This window comes from Mesoplodon mirus (genome assembly GCF_964341445.2).
Source record: "Mesoplodon mirus genome assembly, chromosome: 8".
In the NCBI taxonomy this organism is placed as follows: Eukaryota; Metazoa; Chordata; class Mammalia; order Artiodactyla; family Ziphiidae; genus Mesoplodon; species Mesoplodon mirus.
Window position 1 is genome coordinate 9,851,281 of NC_138984.1, and position 14,241 is coordinate 9,865,521.

The 14,241-nt window shown below is 41.6% G+C and overlaps 1 protein-coding gene across 1 annotated transcript in view; it reads left to right on the forward strand.

The window, feature by feature from the left end:
• Positions 1–14,241, forward strand: part of DNER (delta/notch like EGF repeat containing) — a gene marked incomplete at both ends in the record, with an annotated part of 331,941 nt that overhangs the window by 220,192 nt on the left and 97,508 nt on the right. Inside the window, one exon of the mRNA XM_082631051.1 lies at positions 11,184–11,297. Within this exon, the coding sequence (XP_082487177.1) occupies positions 11,184–11,297 (114 nt within the window). The remainder of the gene's footprint in view (positions 1–11,183; positions 11,298–14,241) is intronic.

Below are 14,241 nucleotides of genomic sequence, written 5' to 3' on the forward strand. Positions count from 1 at the left end.
TTTATGTCAAAGAGTGTTCTTCCTATGTTTTCCTCTAAGAGTTTTATAGTGTCTGGTCTTAAATTTAGGTCTTTAATACATCTTGAGTTCATTTTTGTGTATGGAGTTAGGGAGTGTTCTAATTTCATTCTTTTACATGTAACTGTCCAGTTTTCCCAGCACCACTTATTGAAGAGACTGTCTGTTCTCCATTGTATATCCTTGCCTCCTTTGTCATAGATTAATTGACCATAGGTGCGTGGGCTTATCTCTGGGCTTTCTATCCTGTTCCATTCATCTATATTTCTGTTTTTGTGCCAGTACCATATTGTCTTGATTACTGTCTGATTCCTCCAACTCCTTTTTTTCCCTCAAGATTGCGTTGGCTATTTGGGATCTTTTGTGTCTCCATACAAACTTTAAGATTTCTTGTTCTAGTTCTGTAAAAAAGGCCATTGGTAATTTGATAGGGATTGCATTGAAACTGTAAATTGCTTTAGGTAGTATAGTCATTTTCACAATATTGATTCTTCCAATACAAGAACATGGTATATCTCTCTATCTGTTTGTGTCATCTTTGATTTCTTTCATCAGTGTCTTATAGTTTTCTGAGTTCAGGTCTTTTACCTCCTTAGGTAGGTTTATTCATAGATATTTTATTCTTTTTGTTGCAGTGGTGAATGAGAATGTTTCCTTATTTCTCTTTCTGATTTTTCATTGTTGGTGTATAGGAATGCAAGAGATTTCTTTGCATTAATTTTGTATCCTGCAACTTTACCAAATTCATTGATTAGCTCTAGTAGTTTTCTGGTGGCATCTTTAGGATTCTCTATGTATAGTTTCATATCATCTGCAAACAGTGACAATTTTACTTTTTCTTTTCCAATTTGTATTCCTTTATTTTTCTTCTCTGATTGCTGTGGCTAGGACTTCCAAAACTATGTTGAATAATAGTGGCGAGAGTGGACATCCTTGTCTTATTCCTGATCTTAGAGGAAATGCTTTCAGTTCTTCACCATTGAGAATGATGTTTGCCGTGGGTTTGTCGTATATGGCCTTTATTATGTTGAGGTAGGTTCCCTCTATGCCCACTTTCCGAGAGTGTTTAATCATAAATCGGTGTTGAATTTTGTCAAAAGCTTTTTCTGCATCTATTGAGATCATATAGTTTTTCTTCTTCAGTTTTTAATATGGTATATCACATTGATTGATTTGCGTATATTGAAGAATCCTTGTGTCCCTGGGATAAATCCCACTTGATCATGGTGTAGGATCCTTTTAATGTGTTGCTGGATTCTGTTTGTTTGTAGTTTGCTGAGAATTTTTGCATCTATATTCGTCAGTGATATTGGTCTGCAGTTTTCTTTTTTCGTGATACCTTTGACTGGTTTTGGTATCAGGATGATGGTGGCCTTGTAGAATGTGTTTGGGAATGTTCCTTCCACTACAATTTTTTGGAAGAGTTTGAGACGGATGGGTGTTAGCTCTTCTCTAAACGTTTGATAGAATTCACCTGTGAAGCCATCTGGTCCTGGACTTTTCTTTGTTGGAAGATTTTTAATCACAGTTTCAATTTCATTACTTGTGATTGGTCTGTTCATATTTTCTATTTCTTCTTGGTTCAGTCTTGGAAGGCTGTACCTTTGGAAGAATTTGTCCATTTCTTCCAGGTTGTCCATTTTATTGGCATAGAGCTGCTTGTAGTAGTCTCTCATGATGCTTTGTATTTCTGTGGTGTCTGTTGTAACTTCTCCTTTTTCATTTCTAATTTTATTGAGTCCTCCCCCTCTTTTTCTTTATGACTGGCTAAAGGTTTATCAATTTTGTTTATCTTCTCAAAGAACCAGCTTTTAGTTTTATTGATCTTGGCTATTGTTTTCTTTGTTTCTATTTCATTTATTTTTGCTCTGATCTTTATGATTTCTTTCCTTCTGCTAACTTTGGGCTTTGTTTGTTCTTCTTTCTCTAGTTCCTTTAGGTGTAAGGTTAGATTGTTTATTTGAGATTTTTCTTGTTTCTTGAGGTAGGCTTGTATTGGTATAAACTTCCCTCTTAGAACTGCTTTTGCTGCATCCCATAGGTTTTGGATCATCATGTTTTCGTTGTCATTTGTCTCTAGGCATTTTTTGGTTTGCTCTTCGATTTCTCCAGTGATCTCTTGGTTATTTAGTAACGTATTGTTTAACCTCCATGTGCTTGTGTTTCTAACGTTTTTTTCCCTTTTATCTCTAATCTCATAGTGTTGTGGTTGGAAAAGATGCTTGATATGATTTCAATTTTCTTAAATTTGCCGAGGCTTGATTTGTGACCCAAGATATGATATATCCTGGAGAATGTTCCATGTGCACTTGAGAAGAAAGTGTAATCTGCTGTTTTTGGATGGAATGTCCTATAAATATCAATTAAATCTACCTGGTCTCTTATGTTATTAAAGCTTGTGTTTCCTTATTAATTTTCTGTCTGGATGATCTGTCCATTGGTGTAAGTGAGGTGTTAAAGTCCCCCACTATTATTGTGTTACTGTTGATTTCCTCTTTTATAGCTGCTAGCATTTGCCTTAAGTATTGAGGTGCTCCTATGTTGGGTGCATATATATTTATAATTGTTATATCTTCTTCTTGGATTGATCCCTTGATCATTATGTAGTGTCCTTCCTTGTCTCTTGTAACATTCTTTACTTTAAAGTCAATTTTATCTGATGTGAGTATTGCTCTTCCAGCTTTCTTTTGATTTCCATTTGCATGGAATATCCTTTTCCGTCCCCTCACTTTCAGTCTGTATGTGTCCCTAGGTCTGAAGTGGGTCTCTTGTAGACAGCATATATATGGGTCTTAATTTGTATCCTTTCAGTGAGGCTGTGTCTTTTGGTTAGAGCATAATCCATTCACATTTAAGGTAATTATCAATATGTATGTTGCTCTTACCATTTTCTTAATTGTTATGGGTTTGTTTTTGTAGGTCCTTTTTTTCTCTTGTGTTTCCCACTTAGAGAAGTTCCTTTAGCATTTGTTGTAGAGCTGGTTTGGTGGTGCTGAATTGTCTTAGCTTTTGCTTGTCTGTAAAGCTTTTGATTTCTTCATCAAATCTGAATGAGATCCTTGCTGGGTAGAGTAATCTTGGTTGTAGGTTCTTCCCTTTCATCACTTTAAATATATCGTGCCACTCCCTTCTGGCTTGTAGAGTTTTTGCTGAGAAATCAGCTGTTAACCTTATGGGAGTTCCGTTGTATGTTATTTGTCATTTTTCCCTTGTTGTTTTTAATACTTTGTCTTCAATTTTTGTCAGTTTGATTACTATGTGTCTCGGCATGTTTCTCCTTGGATTTATCTTGCCGGGGACTCTCTGTTGTTACTGGACTTGGGTGGCTATTTCCTTTCCTATGTTACGGAAGTTTTCGACTATAATCTCTTCAAATATATTCTTGGGTCCTTTCTCTCTCTCTTCTCATTCTGGGACCCCTATAAGGCGAATGTTGGTGTGTTTAGTATTGTCCCAGAGGTCTTTTAGTCTGTCTTCATTTCTTTTTTTTTTTTTTTTTTGCGATTCGTGGGTCTCTCACTGTTGTGGCCTCTCCCATTGTGGAGCACAGGCTCCGGACGCACAGGCTCAGCAGTCATGGCTCACGGGCCCAGCCACTCTGCAGCATGTGGGATATTCCCAGACCGGGGCATGAACCCATGTCCCCTGTATCGGCAGGTGGACTCTCAACCACTGCGCCACCAGGGAAGCCCTGTCTTCATTTCTTTTCATTCTTTTTTCTTTATTCTGTTCCGCAGCAGTGAGTTCCAGCATTCTGTCTTCCAGGTCACTTATCCGTTCTTCTGCCTCAGTTTTTCTGCTATTGATTCCTTCTAGTGCAGTTTCCATTTCAGTTATTGTATTGTTCATCTCTGTTTGTTTTTTCTTTAATTCTTCTAGGTGTTCTTTAATTCTTCTAGGTGTTTGTTAAACATTTCTTGCATCTTCTCGATCTTGCCCCCATTGTTTTTCTGAGGTCTTGGATCATCTTTACTATCATTGTTCTGAATTCTTTTTCTGGAAGGTTGCCTATCTCCACTTCATTTAGTTGTTTTTCTGGGGTTTTATCTTGTTCCTTCATCTGGTACATAGTCCCCTGCCTTTTCATTTTGTCTATCTTTCTGTGAATGTGGTTTTCGTTCCACAAACTGCAGGATTGTTGTTTTTCTTGCCTCTGCTGTCTGCCCTCTGGTGGATGAGGCTATCTCAGAAGCTTGAGCAAGCTTTCTGATGGGAGGGACTGGTGGTGGGTAGAGCTGGGTATTGTTCTGGTGGGCAGAGCTCAGTAAAACTGTAATCCACTTGTGTGCTGATGGGTGGGGCTGAGTTGCCTCCCTGTTGGTTGTTTGGCCTGAGGTGACCCAGCACTGGAGGCTACAGGCTCTTTGGTGGGGCTAATGGTTGACTCTGGGAGGGACCATACCAAGTAGTACTTTCCAGAACTTCTGCTGCCAGTGTCCTTGTCCCCACAGTGAGCCACAGCCACCCCCCGACCAGTGCAGGAGACCCTCCAACACTAGCAGGTGGGTCTGGTTCAGTCTCCTATGGGGTCACTGCTCCTACCCACTGTGTCCTGATGCGCACACTACTTTGTGTGTGCCCTCCAAGAGCGGAGTCTCTGTTTCCCCCAGTCCTGTTGATGTCCTGCAGTCAGATCCCGCTAGCCTTCAAAGTCTGATTTTCTAGGAATTCCTCCTCCCATTGCCAGACCCCCAGGTTGGGAAGCCTGATGTGGGGCTCAGAACCTTCACACCAATGAGTGGCTTTCTGTGGTATAATTGTTCTTCAGTTTGTGAGTCACCCACCCAACAATTATGGGATTTGATTTTATTGTGATTGCGCCCCTCCTACCATCTCATTGCGTCTTCTCTCTTTGGATGTGGGGTATCATTTTTGGTGAGTTCCAGTGTCTTCCTGTTGATGATTGTTTAGAAGTTAATTGTCATCCCGGTGCTCTCACAAGAGGGGGTGAGCGCACGTCCTTCTACTTCGCCATCTTCAACCAAATCCTCTAACTGCTCTCGTCTTTATCTCCTGATTTTCCAGGTGAAATTCTGCTGCATCTCCATCTTATCCCCCTCCCCTCCTAAAGTTAGTTGCTAACTTCCTTCTTAGTGATTTCTGTATTACACGACAGTTTAAAATTTGCACCATGCATCTCTTTCTAGGGCAGCATCATAACTGCTTGTGTTGTATCCAGCGTCCCTCTCATGTCCTTGTGTGGTCCTGAGACCACAGCATGAAAACAGTGCTAAAGACTGAAAAGGAGCTAGGCATGTTTGGGAACAGAACAGGGCCCCAGGAGGCTGCAGCATTGTGGTCAATGGGGAGAGTGAAGATGAGGAGGCAGGGGCCAGGTCATGGTGTGCTTTTTAGCCATGGGGTGAAGTGTTTGGGTCTTATTCCAAGCTTTTGGGGAAACCACTGGAGGGTTTTAAATATAAAAATAATAGGATATAAATTATATCTTTAAAAGATCTGTCTGGCTGCTCCCATGTAGAATTGATTTTAAGAAATCAAGTGTACTCATCAAGAGATGGGTTGGGGGACCATTGTTTGAGTCCTGGTAGGAGGCAGCGATGACTGGAACTAGACAATATGAATGGCGTCATATGGTTGCGATGATAATTTGGAAGGCGGTCCGTGAGTGCTTATGGTTTGGTTATGAGGAGGCACCATATTGCTAGCTGGAAGGACAGGAATGGAGATGTTTACTGATATTGGCCTCCATAGTTAGGTATAGACTTCTGTCATTTGGGAACCAAAATGAAGGAAGCTTGTCACTGCTGTGCATTTTTAGGGAAGTGTAAATGACAGTCACATCTCTTCTGCATCCTTCTGTGTCTATGCAGGCCTTTCTCTGTGTTTTGTCAGCCTTCCCCTTGGGAACTTACAATGTAGATCTTCAAGGCCTGAAATGCCTGAAATACATACATTCGTGTGTGTGCTGGAACAAATCCTCCCTGACACACACCAATGGTCGCCGCTTACTACCTCTCCCACCCACTGTGTTGACACCATCACAGTCTGGCTTGACCATCTTCTACCAGGTTCTCTGGGTGCCTGTCACTGCTTTGGTAGGATAAAGAGACGTTATTTACGATTGGCATAGTTACTTCATTCCCCAGAAAGGGACTAGCTTTCTGCAGGGTGGAAGGAAGAACCCAGGCAAAGCTTTAACTGTCTTTGTTCATTTAAAGTCCTACCAATCCCTCATTTAGCTTTGACTCTGTGGTTATGACATCAAATTAAAAAACAAAAGACACAGGAAGGGAGATCTACAAGGCTTAGGTATCCAGCTCAGAGTATCACATATAGCTCAATGTCAATGATTTGTCTGACAACTGCAGGTAAGTCTCTGCTCTCTGAGGGTCTAAGAAATGACTCACTGGTGTTTAAGAGCCCTTTGAGTCAGATGCTGGGTGCTCATGGTTCCTTGCCCTCTATCTCTTCTCTCTAAGAGCTGGCCTCAGTTGGTCAGTGAGAGCAATGCAGTCAGTGGTGGTACTCTGGGAACTTCCAACTAGCCACTTGCTTGAGGCCGGTAGTAATACCTGGCCCCATGTGGACAAGCATCAGGTCCTGAACTGTGGCTCAGCAGATCCATAGGCTGGTTATTGCCCACAGCTGACCAACTGGCCACCTGCAGCTAAGGATGCTGGGTAATCCCCAACATCCCATAACCCCAGCCCCGCCTCTCTGCCTGTCTCTCATCCCTCCCACACTCCTCCACTTGTTGTTTCTCATCTCCAGTTATACTGAACTCATAGACATGGCAATATGGGTATACTTTGCAGTCCAGCTAATTACAGAGGGCATTTTTCTTTATAGTTCCATGTTTTCCATATTTTAAAGATCTTTAATATAATGCTTTTACAATCTTGAGAAAGAATAACGGAGCTGGAGGAATCAGGCTCCCTGACTTCAGACTATATTACAAAGCTACAGTAATCAAGACAGTATGGTACTGGGACAAAAACAGAAATATAGATCAATGGAACAGGATAGAAAGCCCAGGGATAAACCCATGCACATATGGTCACCTTATCTTGGATAAAGGAGGCAAGAATATACAATGGAGAAAAGACAGTCTCTTCAATAAGTGGTGCTGGGAAAAGTGGACAGCTACACGTAAAAGAATGAAATTAGAACACTCTCTAACACCATGCACAAGAATAAACTAAAATGGATTAAAGACCTAAAGGTAAGACCAGACACTATAAAACTCATAGAGGAAAACACAGGCAGAACACTCTATGACATAAATCACAGCAAGATCCTTTTGGACCCACCTCCTAGAGAAATGGAAATAAAAACAAAAATAAACAAATGGGACCTAATGAAACTTAAAAGCTTTTGCACAGCAAAGGAAACCATAAACAAGACTAAAAGACAACCCTCAGAATGGGAGAAAATATTTGCAAATTAAGCAACTGACAAAGGATTAATCTCCAAAATATACAAGCAGCTCATGCAGCTCAATATCAAAAAAACAAAAACAACCCAATCCAGAAATGGGCAGAAGACTTAAATAGGCATTTCTCCAAAGAAGATATACAGATTGCCAGCAAACACATGAAAAGATGCTTAATATCACTAATCATTAGAGAAATGCAAATCAAAAGTATAGTGAGGTATCACCTCACACAAGTCAGAGTGGCCATCACCAAAAAATCTACAGACAATAAATGCTGGAGAGGATGTGGAGAAAATGGAACCCTCCTGCACTGTTGGTGGCAATGTAAATTGATACAGCCACTATGGAGAACAGCATGGAGGCTCCTTAAAAAACTAAAAATAGAACTACCATAGGACCCAGCGATCCCACTACTGGGCATATACCCTGAGAAAACCATAATTCAAAAAGAGTCATGTACCACAGTGTTCATTGCAGCTTTATTTACAATAGCCAGGATATGGAAGCAACTTAAGTGTCCATCGACAGATGAATGGATAAAGAAGATGTGGCACATATATACAATGGAATATTGCTCAGCCATGAAAAGAAATGAAATTGAGTTATTTGTAGTGAGGTTGATGGGCCTAGAGTCTGTCATACAGAGTGAAGTAAGTCAGAAAGAGAAAAACAATTACCATATGCTAACACATATATATGGAATCTAAAAAAAATGGTTCTGATGAATCTAAGGGCAGGACAGGAATAAAGATGCAGACATAGAGAATGGACTTGAGGACAAAGGAATTGGGAAAGGTAAGCTGGGACGAAGTGAGAGAGTAGAATTGACATATATACACTACCAAATGTAAAATAGATAGTGGGGAGCAGCCACATAGCACAGGGAGATCAGCTTGGTGCTTTGTGACCACCTAGAGGGGTAGGATAGGGAGGGTGGGAGGGAAACGCAAGAGGGCGGGGATATGGGGATATATGTATACGTATAGCTGCTTCACGTTGTTATACACCAGAAACTAACACAACAATGTAAAGCAATTATACTCCATTAAAGGTGTTAAAAAAAAAAAAGTCACACAAAAAAACCCCAAATATATAATGCTTTTAAAGCTTGGGAACAGAAAGCAATGGTATAGTGACTGATCCTTGAGCAGTGTTCTTCATTGGAGGGGACTACTGGCATTTGAGTGAGAAAACTGTGTTATTCTGGACCATTTTAGGCTGTGCAGGGCTTCAACATCTCCACCATGGAATGCCGGTGTGACCCCCTAACCATTATGACAGTCCCTAACATCCACACATCACAAACATGGATTATCCTCTTGGATTGAAATCTTACTAAACTTGAGTACGATATTGGAGAATTTAACAGCACTGAAGATTCACCTTGCTTATAGTTTTAATTTAATATTAGATCTGTTAGGGAATTCCCTGGCTGTCTAGTGGTTAGGACTTTGCACTTCCACTGCAGGTGGCCTGGATCCAATCCCTGGTCAGGAAATGAAGATCCTGCAATCCGCAGAGAGCAGCCAAAAAAAACCAAACAACAACAACAGAAAAACAATTTAGATCTATTAGCCTGGGAAGATTTGTGTATTATCAGACAATGTGGTTCTTAAAAAGAAATTGTTGATATTAATAAATATAGAGTGTTTAACTGAATTTGTAAATGGGACCAGACATTCATTAAGGAGGCCATTAAAAGTGATCTTTTCAAAATAAATCTCTTTTAGTTAGGGATGCATAATGAAGTCTTTATAGGTGACAAGGCGTTTTCTTTAAGATACCCACAGGGATGATATGGAAGTATGAGACTAGATGAAATTAAATGGACAAAATGTGAATTATTCTGAATTTAGACATTCTATTTGAAAATATGTTAACATAAAATTGTTATATTAAGATATTCTGTTCTGAATTTTGGAGTAGATTTTTGTTCTGGTGTTTGGATTTTTAGTTTACATGACTATCTTACTCTTTTCGTACCCGTGAATTAGCTACAGTCCCCTAGACTGTCTTAAAGCCTGTAAGGAAGAGTAGGATTGCAAACAATGACCTCCATGATCACAGTCTGTAATTTAGACTAGTTTGGCAGGCCATTGAAGCTCAGGCCAATCATCTTTCTCCTAACATTGATTTATTTTTGCAAATACATGTGCTAATGACAGTCTTTCAAAATGAATAATTCAGAAAGACAAGTTTTTAATGTACTTTATGTACATCCTGGAAAGCACAAAATGTTAAGAGTATGATTATAATTTTGCAGGAAATATCTGTGCATAAACATTTCTGATAGGAATTATCTCCAAAGTATTAATAATTCTGTCACTCAAATAACATAACTAAGGGTAACTTTTTTCTCTTTCTATTTTAAATCTTGTATTTTCCAAATTTTCTTTCATAATCATTTTCCACTTTAAACTAAAAAACATAATTGCATGTTATTTTTTAAACTTGCCTTTTGGGGGGCTTTGTTTTCAAGGTTAAAGTATTGGGAATTTATTTGAGACTTCTCAGCTGCATGGGTATTCCAATAGATACAAGTCCTTATTTTCTCATCACACATATGTGGTTATGTTATTACCCAAAAAAATCACCACTGGAGGCTTGCTTCACTGAGAAAATTTACTGGGTTGGGTTTGTGCTTCAAATTAGAATTAAGGGGGCTTCCCTGGTGGTGCAGTGGTTGAGAGTCCGCCTGCCGATGCAGGGGACACGGGTTTGTGCACCAGTCCAGGAAGATCCCACATGCTGGGGAGCGGCTGGGCCCGTGAGCCATGGCCGCTGAGCCTGCGCGTCCGGAGCCTGTGCTCTACAATGGGAGAGGCCACAACAGTGAGAGGCCCACAAAAAGAAAAAAAAAAAAAAATTAGAATTAAGATGCACACAGACATGTGCTTAATATTATATGTGTCTCAACCTTTTTGTCTTTAAAATGAAGGGATAGGGTGTGAATTGAACACCGAGGGTCTTCTAGCTGTAAAATATAAAAAGTTAAAAAATTTTAATACCTACCTGGCAATTTTCCTAGTGTTTTTTTTTTTTAATAGCTACTGGGATGACCTTGGGAAAGTGGCTGTCATCTCAGTGGTCAAGCAAGACATTATATTATAGAGCCTGTTTTTCCTTAGGTCAGAAGGAAAAGACAGTGGTCTTCAAGCTGTTTCTGAAGGTTCTGACTAATATTTTAAAATAAAATTCGGAGCTAACGTTGAAAAAAGTATCTCTTTGCATAAAGATTTTTTTTTTTTGGCTGCGTTGGGTCTTCGTTGCTGTGTGGGCTTTCTCTAGTTGTGGCGAGCGGGGACTACTCTTCGTTGCGGTGCATGGGCTTCTCATTGCAGTGGCTTCTCTTGTTGCAGAGCATGGGCTCTAGGCGTACAGGCTTCCGTAGTTGTGGCTCGCGGGCTCTAGGGCACAGGCTCAGTAGTTGTGGTGCACAGGCTTAGTTGCTCCATGGCATGTGGGATCTTCCTGGACCAGGGCTTGAACCCGTGTTCCCTGCATTGGCAGGTGGATTCTTAATCACTGCGCCACTAGGGAAGTCCTGCAATAAAGATTTTTGCAAAGCAAATGACTTTTGAACTATGATTCTAAACGGCTCTGATTGTTTCTTGTTGTAAAACCAAATTAGATCAAGGATTGCCTGGGAGACTAGCTTAATGCTGCTGCCTTGGTTGGATGGGTACCAGTTGACTGCATCAATTCATGGGGTGGTTCATCAGAGTTTTGAGACAAAATATTTTATAAATGTCTGTCTTGTTTTGTTCAGGTTATACTGGAGAGCTTTGCCAATCCAAGATTGACTATTGTATCCTAGACCCATGCAGGAATGGAGCAACCTGCATTTCTGATCTCAGTGGATTCACCTGCCAGTGTCCAGAAGGTAAATATTATTACCCCAGGAATAACTTACGTTTTCCAGTTTAAATCATACATTAATTTGATGACCTTGTACTTCAATTTTCTGAAAAATCTCTACTCAAGAGAACTTCCTATTTTGTTCCATTCATAAAACAAGATATAAGATGGTCCTTTCCTTTTAAGCTCTGTGCTAGAATAGCTTAGAAATTATGTCTGAATATTAGACATAATCTCAAAATTTCTGCAATTTTCATTTATATGTTGAAAATGAATAACTATAATAAAATGGAATTTCTTCCTAATGGCAAGTTTCACTTGTTAAGATTCCTATTTTTTAAACTATGCATTTGGTTTACGTTAAAAAAATTTCAACATAAAGTTCACCTGTTTTTGTCTTTAAATCAGCTTTATAACATCTTGGAGACTTCTAGTCCCCTGGAAAGCCACATCTTTAGAGCTACTTTTAATAAAAGAAATAGTTGTACTGTTTTCAGTTTCACCTTGAAGAAGCAGGCAGATAATCCCAGCTATGGAACCGGTGTTCAAGGAATGATTTTGTACTTGGAGGAAATTTTCTTCCCATTTCTGCTTGGAAGGATGTTATGGAAGGCTATAAACCTTTAATATTGTAAGAATAACATGATATTAGAGGTGTCCCCCCCCCCCAACATAATCAGGAGCATGTGAGCTCCTGATCCACAGAAGTGACCTTGACAACTACATAGAGTAGGCTGACATCCTTTGAAGAGATTAAATGTAGCGTCTGCGTGTATAAGGAAACATCTCTGTACTCAGAATAACCTGAACTGCCCCTGGCTGAGAGGCTGGAGTGGGGCAGTGGTACAGACGGGTGTTGATAAAAGGCCACCGACCTCCTGGGTAACCCGAGGGCTCAGGGTTGCCAGGGGTGGCAGCCACTGTCGACAGTGCCTCATCCGCTTTCATAGTTTGACCACTGAACAGTGGCTAAGGAAGTGAATTCTGTGTCCCGGCTTCTGCTCCCCTGGGCAGAGGCAGGAACGAGTGGCTGTGGCTCTTTTGGTTATCCCCAAGCTGTGTGTGCTTGTGATGGATGTGGTTACCATGATAATGGAGTTAAATGTGCTGGACCATCTCCACTCTTCACTTGAGCGTCTTAAGCAAACGGGAAAACTGGAAACGTTGGCAGGCGGATGAGTGAGTCAGCGGCACCAATTGTCACCCAATGTACAGAGCGCCGGGCAGTTTCTTACAGCTTTGCCACACCCTGGGTTAGTCGTTTGCCATCTAACTCTGGTTGTAGGCTGTGCTTAGAGTCAAGGGCGGGCTTCAGGGTCAGCGGCTGATTGACTGCTGACAAATCATTAATTCCCCAACCCCATCCGACCCTCCTTTCCCTTTTCTAGTGAATATGTGTGATGAGGACCCTGCTTCCCTCACAGGGACATTTTGGGATCGAATGGGATTTTGGGGAGAGGTCTTTGAAAGCTCCAAAGTGCTTTATTAACATAGTTCTGATTGCTGCCAGGAAGTTCAGATGCCAGCCCAGAGGCTCTGAGAGGTAGTGACTTGCACAAAGTCACACTGGTAGTAAAGGATGACCCTTGAACCAGAGCCCAGGAATTTTGTGCTCACTCATGCTCCGTTTTCTAGTTGATAAAGATTTGCCAAGCACATCCTACATGCCAGGCACTGAGCTGGGTGCTGGGCCCTAGGGTTGGCAAAGCTGAAAGGGCCCCTCCCATGGTACAGACACAGGTAAGTCCATAGTTACAAGCAGGAATCGGTGCCTTGAAGATGCACAAGGATCTGCTTAGCTTTGGGGACCCGGGAGAGATGCCCACGTGTGAAGACCCTGAATGACGAGAAGGAGGAGGCTGGCGCAGTTGAGGGCATCACCGAGGAACAAAGGGAAAGGGGAAGAAAGTGGGTGACGACGGCTGAGTCCTCAGGGCTTCACAGGGCTTTGTGCGTGGTGTTGGGGCATGTCATATTCAACCCAGACTGGAGGGCAGAGGCTTAGGTTTGAAGCCCGTTTTGCCTCTTGCTCACCAGCTCTGTGCTTGGGCAAGCGATTTCATACTTCTCTGTGTCTCAGTTTTTTGTCTTTTTTTTGGTTTTGTTTGTTTGTTTTTGGTTTCTTTTTTTTTTGCGGTACGCCGGCCTCTCACTGTTGTGGCCTCTCCCGTTGCGGAGCACAGGCTCCGGACGCGCAGGCTCAGCGGCCATGGCTCATGGACCTAGCCGCTCCGCGGCATGTGGGATCTTCCCAGACCGGGGCACGAACCCGTGTCCCCTGCATCAGCAGGTGGACTCTCAACCACTGCGCCACCAGGGAAGCCTGTGTGTCTCAGTTTTTTAATCTGTAGAATTAGGACAGTGATAACGCCCACTTCCTAGGGCCCCTGAGGATGGAATGAGAAGATGCTTAGGTCAAGTGCTTAGCACAGTGCCTGGCTAAGTGCTCAGTAAGTATTAGGCACCTTATCATGACTCTTTTCCTAATAATGATTATTACTATTAAACCACTGAAAAATGTAAACAGGAATTTGACATTTTTCTTGTGGAGCAGTGTGGAATGTGGGTTGGAGAGAGACAAGACTGGGAGTAAGCAGAAAAGTTTGGGGGACTGTTGTAGAAATCTGGGAAATCGATGTTGACTGCTAGGAAGGGAAGGTAGAATTTGAAAAGGAGAGAAGCTGATGGATTTGGGAGAACTTGGCAGGGAAAATGGAGGGGCCTGTTGATGGATGGGATATGGAGGGGGAGGGAGAGTGATGGGGCAAGTCTGCGGCTTCTCTTACTTTACGGTTGGTTGTGCCATTCATGGAGAAAAAGAAACATGGAGGAAAAGTGTTCTATTTTGGACACGTTGAGTGTGACATTCAAGTGGAGACGGCAGCTGGGCAGTTGCTGTGAGTCTGGAAGTGAGCGGGGATGTCTGGGCCAAGTCTATACACAGAGACCTTGGTCTATAGATAGTCATT